The sequence below is a fragment of the Eublepharis macularius genome, chromosome 8 (genome assembly GCF_028583425.1).
Source record: "Eublepharis macularius isolate TG4126 chromosome 8, MPM_Emac_v1.0, whole genome shotgun sequence".
In the NCBI taxonomy this organism is placed as follows: domain Eukaryota; kingdom Metazoa; phylum Chordata; class Lepidosauria; order Squamata; family Eublepharidae; genus Eublepharis; species Eublepharis macularius.
In genome coordinates, this window is record NC_072797.1 from 69,053,740 (window position 1) to 69,066,178 (window position 12,439).

At 39.6% G+C, this 12,439-nt stretch overlaps 1 protein-coding gene across 2 annotated transcripts in view; it reads right to left on the reverse strand.

The window, feature by feature from the left end:
- Positions 1-12,439, reverse strand: part of MCC (MCC regulator of WNT signaling pathway) — a 301,701-nt gene that overhangs the window by 72,491 nt on the left and 216,771 nt on the right. For both annotated transcript variants that reach the window (XM_054987477.1, XM_054987478.1), the window contains 2 exons: positions 7,817-7,959; positions 1,878-2,041 (listed from right to left, as the gene is read on the reverse strand). In XM_054987477.1, the coding sequence (XP_054843452.1) occupies positions 1,878-2,041; positions 7,817-7,959 (307 nt within the window). The remainder of the gene's footprint in view (positions 1-1,877; positions 2,042-7,816; positions 7,960-12,439) is intronic.

Below are 12,439 nucleotides of genomic sequence, written 5' to 3' on the forward strand. Positions count from 1 at the left end.
CGCCCAGACATGCTAGGCATAAGGCATGGCCATCAGACTTTGCCATTTTTGTCCCACACTTCTTGCATTTTTTAAATAAAGACTTATCCGCCATCTTGTTGTCTGAGTCTCGAGCGCGTCCAGAGAACACAGGCTACAGCTTCTTGGCTCCTTAGCTATTGAAAAAACTTTCAAAAAACTACTCTAACCACTATTATCAAACTTCAAACTCTTAACTTTAAACTCTAAACACTGAATTTTAAATTATTAATAAACTTTTGAACTTTCAAGCCTTAAAAAGGACTAAGAAGAAAAACGTGTTTTTCTTGTGGCGGCAAAAAACAAACTGAGGGGGTGGGGGTGACCTCGCTCCACCACGTGACCTTTCCAGCAGGAAAATCCAGTCTGGGACCATTTGGACCAGGTCGGCCCCCACAATAGCCTTAAAGCTGAAGAATTCCTGTTCCGAACGGCTGTCCTGCACAAGCACAGTACCCAAATGTGTGCCTGCACGAAGACCTAGATGAACAGCAGTTACAGGTAAGTGCAACTCTGTTTTCAACAAGTGTGTATCCTGCAAGCACAGCACCCAAATGTGGGAATGCACTGAAGAGCACAGATGAACACAATATCCAGAATGGAGACATTGTGCATACAGGTCATCCTCTAAAATGTTCTGCGCTGACTACGCAAAAATTATATGATTACATTTCTTCAGACATCATGCTATTTTACTGCTGGATTCTACATCAGGAAATTGATTAGCATTTTTAAAAACACCACCACAACACAACACAAGAGGACCACTTTAAAGTCTGACATCAAAATGCAGCTCAGGCAAATACCAGGGATGTAGTATAAATGTCTGAACAAGCAGTCTTTTCACCTATTCTGTTTCCGATTTAAAAACCGTTAGCCAGTACAGATCAACTTTTTCAGTCTTGGGATGTCTCCCACACTGAAGAAGGTCCCACAAAGATTGATGATAAAATGGAAATCAAACTCAGATTCTGCACTGGAAACAGCCATTGAAGACAAACAGAGCAATTTCTTATTAACTTTATCTGCAATACATCTTAGAAGAAAACTGTTATAGTTTTTCTATTTTTTAAAATAAGTTATATCATTATTCTTCCACTGACATCCCAATGTTATAGCTATATTATGCACAGCTGTGGCAGTACACAGATCATAATGTGTTATGATTGCCACAGTACTGAGTCCTTCACAAATTAAATGTCAAATACTACTGAAACCACTTACCACAGATAAACAGGGAAACAACTATGAAAAGGGTGAAATGCCTTTAACCTACTACACAGCTAGGTTATCTCCCATAGCAGCCATCCCTAGGACCTATACAAGCTCCACCTCCTATTTCTACTTGGCTGAACATCCAACCATATTCACTCCCTTCAGGCCTCTGCCTCTTCTGTCTTCCTCAGGACCCTGTTTTTCAGTCCATTGTTGCCTAGTTTCGGTATCTGGCTCTGGCCTTTCTATCCCTTAGTTTCTGTACTCCCCAGATATTTTCCTCCTTGTTATTGCTCAGGTTGCACAGAATCTCAATAATTTCTTTCTTCATAGTACCTTTCACCTGATGTATTAACATAAGTTAAAATGTGTGTGAACATTCGGTGACTTGACAGTTTCAGTTAATAATTAGAGGAGCTTTCTAACAGGGAGACAGGCAACAGTTATTCTATTTTTCAATACAACATTTCTCTACGGCTTAATTATTCCCTCTTTAAAGCAGGTACACTGATAGTTTTCTACATTAAGCTGTGCACAATGAAAGGCATTGAGATTATCACAGGAAAAATGCTACATAGATACAAAAAATAACACTCATTTGATTTTATGTTATACAGGAAGGTGACTACTTCCTATTACCGCACCTTAATGGCTAGGTCACAGTGTTCGCTGGCAGTAGTGAGCTGCTCGATGTGTCTGTCCACATCTGCTACGGACAGACTGCAGCTGCTCTTCTTTCTCCCGCAGACTACATTCTCCAGACCCGTCAGCACTCTCTGCAGTTCAGAGTTCAAGTCACTACAGGTATCTGCACAACAGAAAGAACGTATCAGAGAAGCACTACAAGTCACCAATTAAGAGAGCTACCATTCAATCTATATCTAAAGAAAGAGAGGCTGCGATCTTGTAAAAGGTACATCAAATAGGCAAATATTTCTCTTCACAACCTGCCCCTTCCCAAGCACAAACACCATTAATCTAACCTTGCAAGTTACTAATTTACTGCTGGATGATAATTCTCCTAACAATTATGGAGCCTTGAAAAGTTATCCACTAATATTTAAAGATTGTAAGATATTCACACACAAAAAAGGAAACTTTCACACGCATCTGAACTGGCTCAACAGTAGGACCCTTCTTGAATGATTTTGTGAAATATATATCACTGTAGGCGTCAGGAAGGAAGGAAGTGACCTAAGGATTTTTAATTTTTTTTTGCATTCTCAAGCAGCATGTCTGACTAGTCCAGAATCCCATTTCCCACATCACCCTACCAGAAGCCCCAAGTAGGTCAACAAGCAGGGGCTCAGAGGTCAAAGCCTGTTCCTGTTATTGCTCCCCAGCAACTTGCACTCGGAAGCATATTGCAACTGGACATTTAACCAGTATTTATTTATTCTATTTATTTATTTATTTGATTTATATTCCGCCCTCTCCACACCAACAGGCTCAGGGAGGATTACAACCACTGATGAGTTTACAACTACTGATGAGTTTTTTAAAGCCATGTAAGCCATTGGCCGTCATCACATTCTGTGGCAGTGAGTTCTTCAAATTAACTATACACTGCATTGAAGTTGAACTGACAGCTATCCTGAATCTATTACCAGTCAATTTCACTAGGTCCTGGTTCTCGAAAGCTTATGCAACAATAAAGTTGGTTAATCTTAAAGGTGCTACTGGACTCTTTTACTATTTATTTCTAAGATATGCAATTTCTCCTTGAAAAATTGAAGACATCCACACAAAATGAGATGTGTGCAATTACTTCTGATTCTTCTAGTTAATTTAACAGGTGATGTTTACTGAGGGCAACTACTTTCATTCACCAGAATTAGCCCAGCAACTGTCCCCTGTATGGACAATTCAATAATGTTTAAACTATTTCGCTATGTACTGACCAAGAGTAAAGGCCTATTATTAAAAAAGTTTTCATACTACGCAGATTTTACCTGAAAGGAAATTCATATTATAAAATATTCACAAGCACTGCCAATCCATCGGCACCATTGTTGTTCTTCTAGTATAATTTTTTCCTAGCCTAATTGAGGTGCTGTGCCCTATTATGCCAGATATTTTAAACCTGTTTCATAAACAGAGAATATAAGAAGAGCCCTGATGGACCAGACCTAATGGTCTATCTAGTCCAGCATCTTACTACACACATTGGCTGACCAGATCATCTATAAGTCTACAGGAGGAACACAGAGGCAAAGCCTCCCCTTTTTGTTTCTCCCCAACAGATATCTTATTCTGATATGGCTAGTAGCCACAAATGGACCTATCTTCCATAAATTTATCCAATTGCCTTTTAAACCCATATAAGCTAGTGACCACCAACTACATCTCATAGCAACAAGTTCCACCAGTTAATTATGCTTTGTATGAAGAAGTGATTCATTCTGTATATCCTGAATTCATTAGCCATCAATTTCATTGGTGTCACCCAAAGATTAGTATTTTGGGAGAGGGAAAAAAATGGCTCTCTATCTACTTATCTTCACATCATGCTAATTTTATAAACGTCATAGTTTCTCCTAGTTACTTCTTTCTAAACTGAAAAGCCCTAATTAAACTCTTGTTTTTTCTCATAAGAATGAAAATCTAACCTCTTGCCCATTTTTGGCATCATTTCCATATCTGTGATATCCTTTTTGATGAGAATTTAGCATCAATCTAAACAAGGGTATTCTGGTATTAGCTGACTCATTCCAATTTATTTGCTAATATTCGCTAGCTTTTCCCACGGCTGTCACACACTAAGCAGATGTGATTTTCATTGAGCAATCAACCACAATCCAAAGATTTCTTTTCTGGTTAGTCATCATCAGTTCAGATCTCATCAGCATATATTTAAAGTTAGGATTCCCCCCTCAACTTTATACACTCATATAGAACTCATTTGGCACAGTGATGCTCAGTCAGTCAATCTGGAGAGAGCCTCTTGGAGCTCTTTACAATCTATTGTGGTTTTCACCATCCTGAATAATTTGGTATCATGCACAAACTAAGCCATTCCAAATAATTTAGGAACAAATTAAATAGCACCGGTTCTAACGCAGCTCCCCAGGGGACTTCATTGCTTAGTTTTCTTCCTTGTGAGAACAATCCATTTAATCCCACCAGACAGCTCTCTTATTTAGTTACTTAATTCACAGCACATCTTTCTTGTGGAGGCTCAAGGTGGATAACAGTCTTACCCTGTGACAATTAAGTTTACCTAAGAACCTTTGACAATGGACATTGTCAAAAGCTTTTCTGGAGATACAAGTATATAGTTTCTCCTTATTGCCCTTAACCATGTGCTTTGTTAATAATCAAAGAACTCCAGTTTGAACATATGAATCTGCCATTGGTCCATCTAACAAATGACTCAGCAACAGTTCTCAAAGGTCTCAGGAAAAAAAGAAAGTCTTTCTCAAGACCTGATGAGATGCTTTTACTTGCTACAAGGATGGACACACAGTAGACAAATCCAAGTCCTGAACAACTGATAGTCATATATGTTCTACTACTTGCCAAAAAAAAGAAAATGGGCAAAAGAAGATGGCCTTCTGAAGTTTTCTCCTATGTAAATATTCTCAAGTTCCCCATAGAAAACATTCTGCTCTGTCAGTTCCACTTAAAAGTCTTCTTTTTTTACATTAGCAACTATTCAGTTACAAAATACATGTTTTAAAAATAGTTTCTCAGGCATGGATGTACCAAAGAGTTGGCTGAAATCTATTCATTTTGCTTGTATTCCTGATGAAATCTATTTATTTTGCTTGCATTTCTGAGACAATTTGAACAAGTTTTATTACATTTAACAAGACTGTTTTCCTCACAGGAAATAAGAAATAACATGGCTATAGGAACCAATAAGGAGAAAGAAGATTAAATGCAGTCATAGAATGTATAACATACAACAAGGGAGCTTAGCTATTTTAGCCCTTGGTGTTTTACTGCCTGTAGCAGTAGAGCAGCAAATCTAAATTTACTAGTGTATCATGAGAGGTGAGTGTCATTTGATATATCAATGAGGTTGCTGCATTAGTACAATGTGTAATTCCATGTTTTCAGTTCATGATGAATTTGCATAATGCGTAATTCAAAGAAAAGGATTAAAAATAATTTTTATTTATTTATTTATTTACTTTACTTACTTTATTCAATTTGTATTCTGCCCTCCCTGCACCAGCAGGCTCAGGGCAGATTCCAATTAATAGAATAATATAAAATACAATATCTTTAAAACCAGTAAAATATCTTAAATATTTAAAAAAAGAACACACACAACAAGCAATACAGCAGCAGGTTTTGAAAAACATACGGCAGCAGATTTCACCAGTAACCACCACCCAACCACCTCCAGAAATATATGGCAGAGGCTAGGTGGTAGATATCCCTTTGTAGGGGCACAGCTCTCTCTAGGTGGCCGGCAGGGAGGCCCAGACCGTCAACCATACGCCTGGTGGAACAGCTCTGTCTTACAGGCCTGGCGGAAGGATAGTAAATCTGGCTGGGCCCTGATCTCTTTAGACAGAGTGTTCCACCAGCTGGAGCCAGGACCGAAAAGGCCCTGGCTCTGGTTAACGCTAAACGGGCCTCCCTGGGGCCAGGGACCAGTAGCAGCTGCTTGTCATTGGATTAACAGTATGTATAAGAAAAAAGGAACAAAAGGAAAAATAAACTGAGGAAAGGATGTGTATAAGAAATTACAGAAAATATTATTCCATTGTGTCTTGATCTTCACATCTTTATATTTGCAGAAAACAAATGCCACAATCATAACAGGGCAGTAAAGCTGCCCAGTGTTGTTCTGTTACAGGTTGTAATCCAATGCAGCTGCTTCTGCACAGGCTTAGACAGGGCTATCTTTGGAAATTGTACCACAAAATCTCCAACAACTGATGCTATAAATGTTTATTATGTTTCTTCTAACTTGCTTTGTTCATTGTTGGGGCTGTGTATGAATATGCATACATGTACGAGTGACTGTGCATAAACACTCTTTTGAATCTGATGTACAGAAAAGTTCATGGGTGTATTCGGTGTTAAAATTAAACTTCTGTACCAAATAGAAGAGCCCTGTGGCGCAGAGTGGTAAGCTGCAGTACTGCAGCCCAAGCTCTGCTCACAACCTGAGTTTGATCCCGGCAGAAGCCAGGTTCAGGTAGCCAGCTCAAGGTTGACTCAGCCTTTTATCCTTCTGAGGTCGGTAAAATGAGTACCAATTTCCTGGGGATAAAGAGTAGATGACTGGGGAAGGCAATGGCAAACCACCCTGTAAAAAGTCTGCCAAGAAAATGTCGTGATGCGACATCCCCCATGGGTCACTAATGACTCGGTGCTTGCACAGGGGAATACCTTTACCTTTTTACCTATCAAATTGTGCACAGGTTGCTAGCCAATCACATCAAAAGCCTTCAAAACCCGGTTTCTGTCAATGAAAGGAGGGCAGGCCCCTTTCCATGGTTACTTTAGCATTCTAGTCCAATCTTGCTCCCCCCCTTCTGCCCTGGAGGAAAAACTTATCAGGACCAGGACTAGAAGCAACCAACTTACTACCTTGCAGGGCTTTTTTTCAGGGGGAATGCGGTGGAACGGAGTTCCGGAACCTCTTGAAAATGGTCACATGGCTGGTGGCCCCGCCCCCTGATCTCCAGACAGAGGGGAGTTTAGATTGCCCTCCACGCCGCTGAGCGGCATGGAGGGCAATCTAAACTCCCCTCTGTCTGGAGATCAGGGGGCGGGGCCACCAGCCATGTGACCATTTTCTCTGAGGGCAACCCACTGAGTTCCACCACCTCTTTTTGCAGAAAAAAAGCCCTGGTTACAGCTGGTTGATTTGTGCAAATTGCATGGTAGCAGGGGTCATTTCGTAGAAAAAGAGCTGGAGGAACTCATTAGCATAACTCATTAGCATTGACATCACTGGAAGTGTGTCATTAGCATAACTGATTTGCATATGCCACACCCCCTGACATCACCTATCCTGGCTGTTTTGGCCCCAATCCTGGCCATTCAGGGCCAAAGTTGGGCCCAAAATGGCAAAAAGAGGCTGAAAATGGCCGAAAAAGAGCCCAAAATAGTCAGGATCAGGCCACTGCTGAGTGGGAGAGTGCTCAACCACCCATCAGAGGCCCAATCTGGGCCGTTTCAGCCCCAATCCAGGCTGAAATGGGCCTAAAATGGCTGAGTCAGGTGGGGGGGCACTTGACATGTGACCGCTTTGGAGAACTGCCGGAACTGTGTTCCGGTGCGTTCCCCCTAGAAATGAGCCCTGGTTACTGGCACAGATTGAAAGAAAATTAAACTCACCAAGTGATACGTGATAAAAGAAACAAAAGAGATTTCCCTTCCATTTTGAAATCTGTTATTCAACTGCCTCATTTTCAATTCTTCCTCTGCCGCTACCACATTACTACTATATTGGATGTATTCCGGAAAGTTGCCCCACACTCTTAATCCTGATTTAAGATATGCCATATTAATAATTATTTTTCCTTTGTACATGTTGATAAGTCTATCAAAATATCTTCCTGTAATATCTTCCTTCTGCTACAATGTGACATCTTTTCTGTTTGAAAACACATCTCACCCATGTCAGCTGTGACCATGGTTGACTGGTTCTCTGGGACGGAAACAGAAGTTTGATCTTGGTCAATACTACGTGAATCTTCATTGGCTTCATGTTGGCTGTGACTAAGTTCCGATCGTAGTTCTGAATATTCATCTTCTTCCCTGGAGAATGAGCCAAAAATAAATAAATGCAAAAATATATTCCAGCTTCTGCAGAAACAGCACAAATTTTGGTTCTGTTACTGCAATAACAGAGTGTCACAGTGTCAATATCTATGAATGTAATCTATATTGTACATTCAACAAGAAGTTACAGAAATGGGAAATGTCCATAAGGAAGGCTTCTGAAATTCACAAATTTCTGTATAGAGAGCATTCACCACAAAAATTTAATGCAACCTATTGCTGTTTATCCTGTGTTAGATATGTAAATATCATATATTACATTTATATCCTTCAAGGATTTCAAGGCAGCACACATGAAATAAGTGAGAGTTCTCAAGACGATGGTTGTTGTGGGTTTTCCGGGCTGTATTGCCGTGGTCTTGGCATTGTAGTTCCTGACGTTTCGCCAGCAGCTGTGGCTGGCATCTTCAGAGGTGTAGCACCAAAAGACAGAGATCTCTGTCTTTTGGTGCTACACCTCTGAAGATGCCAGCCACAGCTGCTGGCGAAACGTCAGGAACTACAATGCCAAGACCACGGCAATACAGCCCGGAAAACCCACAACAACCATCGTTCTCTGGCCGTGAAAGCCTTCGACAATACATCAGTTCTCAAGACATTTGCTTTCTATTCTTGTTTTGGCAATGGTTTTGATTCTCTTTTTTTAACTTGGTTTTGCAGATTTTTTGCATTGTATATGCATAGTGCTTGGGCTTTAAGCACAATTCCTAAGATATTTATATGAACAGTATATATAATTTTATACTTATAATGGGTTGGATCTGGCAGATCTGTTCCGCTAGTGAAGGCTTTTTTCTCCAGTAGAAGGAGTCTTCCCTTGACACAAGACACACTTCCAAGAGTCTTGCCCTAAGGGAAGTCTTATTTCACCAGAGGAAAAACCTCCACCAGTAGAGTGGAACTGTAGAATCCAACCCAATGTATAATGCTGATTTAATGAAGCACAAATAGTATTTGAAAAAGCACACATTCTATGTGGAAAACAGAAAATGTCGGAAATAATATAAGTTCATTTCACACAAAGGAGATGCAAACTCAAAATGAGGATTTTTGAGCTGAAACGACTTAGATGAGAAATTCAACATTATCTCTGGGGATTACCCAAGTAATCCTTATCGCTATTTTGTGAGGTAGGTTAGGCTGAAGGATAGTGACTGGCCCAAGGCCAACCACTGAGGTATGTCAAGAGAATGACTATTTGAATCCAGATCTCCTTTATCCAAATATGATATGCTATTTGGCACACTACAACAGCTCTGCAAATGTTCCAGTAAGTACTGGAATTACTACAAAAAAGCATCCCCCCCCCCCCCCAGTCTAGCAAATGTACTAAAGCCTCAACTGCATGAAACATCCTGCACAAATCCTCATGAAAAAGAACCAAGTATATGTACATGTGCACTTGGAAATGCTTTCTTTCATTACTATTCATCTCAACATAATATGTGCAAGAGATTCTGTGTGAGTGAAGAGAGGACTATGTCCTATCCCCTTTAAGCTCTCACTGAAATATACTGGTGCTTCAAAGTGGTCGTTTTTTTAGCATCCTGCTAAAAGTTAACAAGTATATTTCTGCTGCTGGCCTAACCGCTGGAAATTACTACTCACACAAGAGGTTCATTTACATAAGCAGTGCAAGGTGATGGTGGGGTGGAGGGACTTGCTGAAGATCACACTTCCTCCTCAGTAATTAGAAAAAATTGTATAATTTTTTTATAACCATGGAAGAGAAAATACGACTTTCCTAAATCTCTTCCCCCATGTTATACAGTTCTCATGCATAGTCTACTCACATGAGCAGTCATTTGAAGAGCTGCTGTAGCACAGTGGTTAAGTGGTTTGGCTGTGAATCAGCACTCTACTGGTTCAAATCCCACTACCGCCATGAGCTCAGTAGGTGGCCTTGGGTAAGCCACTCCTCTCAGCCCCAGCTCCCCAGCTGTATTGTGGGGATAATAATACTAACTTCTTCACCGCTCTGGGTGGACACTAATCTGTCTAGAAAAGCAGAATATAAATGCAGTTGTTGTTATTTCTGCAGGTAGGTCAGCTGCAACAACATCTACATACCAGCTCTAAGTAGACAGGAGAGGAGCCAGGGCAACTTACGAGCAAGGAAAAGTCAAAGGAAAATCTTAAATTATGAATTTTGTATTGCACCAGCTTTCATACAACCTGTATTTAGACACCTTGAAAATACAGCTTTTCAAATTCATTCATTCATTCATTTCATTTCATTCATTCATTTATAGTCAGCCTTTCTCACTGAGATTCAAGGCGGATTACACAGTATTAGTACAATCAGTATCAAGTATATTTCAATACAGTATCAAGGCCATTTCATAGACAATACCATAGGGTAAATAGATACAAGTTTAAAAGACATAGTATTAGCAAGAATCCAATACAGAGTAGAAAAAATACTGAAGCAGAACATGATCAATTCTAGAACTAACATGAGACAACATGGAGCACTGGTGGTGCATAGGAGTACATATTTAAAGTAATAGATAATATGTAAGGCAATATAGTGATGAAGCCTATGGTCCCTAACTCATTAGCGAAGCATCTTCCCTATTATTCCCTAAATTATTAACAGTAACTTGGCAAAGCAAATATTTAACAAAATGTAGCAATGGTTATGTCCAATCAGATCAAAGTAAGGTGCTATGCAATATATTTGAGATCAGGCAAGGAGCCAAGCCTTAAACAGCAAGAAATACAAGATAATGAAGATGTATATATGTGGATTAATGTTCTTTGAATAAGTTAATTATTAGCCACAACACAAGCCAACAATAATTAGCTTCAGACAAAAAACAATTACCATGCAGTCAAAGAGCTGTCTAGTTTTGGTCAGAAGGGTAATTTGTTTGTTCATTTAATGTCAACTCTCTGCAATTAGTCCTTCATTTTAAAATCTGAATTACCTCTCTGAGTGGAAGACAGTATTGGCTAATCACAATGGCAGCACTTCAAGAGACAAGCTGCTGTGAGCTTTGACTTGCTATTCCTTTTAGCCAAACAAGTTTAAACCCAAATAATCCACACAGGAGTAGTTTGCACTGCTGATGGATTCTGTAATCAGATGGAAGCAGAACTAAAGCTATGGTTCCACATAGAACTTAACACAACCCCTGTATTTCTCCTAAATTTATCTCCATGGACAAGAACATAGCATACTTAGGGGAAAAATCCTGTTCAAAGTTCCACTTTTTGTAATTTCCCTTTAGTTTGTTTTCAGCCTTTTTCCTAGGGTGAGGGGCACATTGATTAAATATTGCTTTTTCAGGGCAATGACTCATCCTGATATGTAACAAATCAGAAAAGGGGATCCAACAAAATAGTAAAATGTAGGTTTTAAAATTGCTTCCCTTAGTTAAGCATTCAGCAAGAAATTATATGTGACAAATGGATTTCCCCCCTGCATCATCTCCACTAAGGAATTCATCTGGGGTGTTGACAGGGTGTGTACATAGCAATTCTCTCATGACTTCAAATACAATCGAGACATCGGCTGTCTTCCAACATCCATTCTACTTTAATTAGTGTTGGTAAAGTGCTTTGATGTTCTCAGGTGCAAAGTCCCCTATGAACACAGTTTGTTAAAATTATGTTTATGCTAATAGTTTTGTCAAACAGATACTTTTCATAATAGATTCTTCTCATTTTTAGTTACTTTTCTAGTATATAATGTAAAGATGGACAGCTCACAAAACTATTTGACAGACAATATTCTCCTCTCCCACTCAAGAAAACAGTTTTGTAAACTTAGGGATTTCTCTCCTAATTTATTTATTGCAACTATTTTTATCCCATACCTACAAAAGACAGAGATGTTTCCAAAAATAACAAAATCACAATAATTCTTGAAATGCCACAATAAAAATAACAGCTTAGCTCACAATAAAAATAACCTCAAAAACAGTAACAAAGGAATATATAAAAAGAAGAACACTAGGAGTACTATCTCCTGGGAAGAACAGAACTTGGACATTACTTTGGGAAGGAATCTGAGGCTTGGTCTAAGCAGCACCTTTTCTGGATGAACCTTAAAGAATGCGGCAAACTCACTCATGCATCTGACCAACATAATAGCCACCAAAAATGCCACCTTAGAAGATACTAATTTCAAAGGATAGGTAACCAAGAGCTCAAAGGGCCTGGTCATCAGTTTGGATAGTACCAAACACAGTGACCATTGTGGTACTATAGGTGGAAACATATAGAGGTCCTTGTAAAATAACTTAGAAATGTGGTGCAAGAAAATCATTTTTGTTCAGGAAACAGCTGCGCAGGAACTCTGGGAGGGAAGGCATCCCCTTTACAGTCTTAAAGCTACAGAACCTACCAAATGGCAGATCTGTGCACGCTCAGACCCATGTGGGGCTTCAGAGAAAACTAACAATGAATCTATGTGAGCGGGTTTCTCCACTAGGGAATGCTCTGTTAAGCC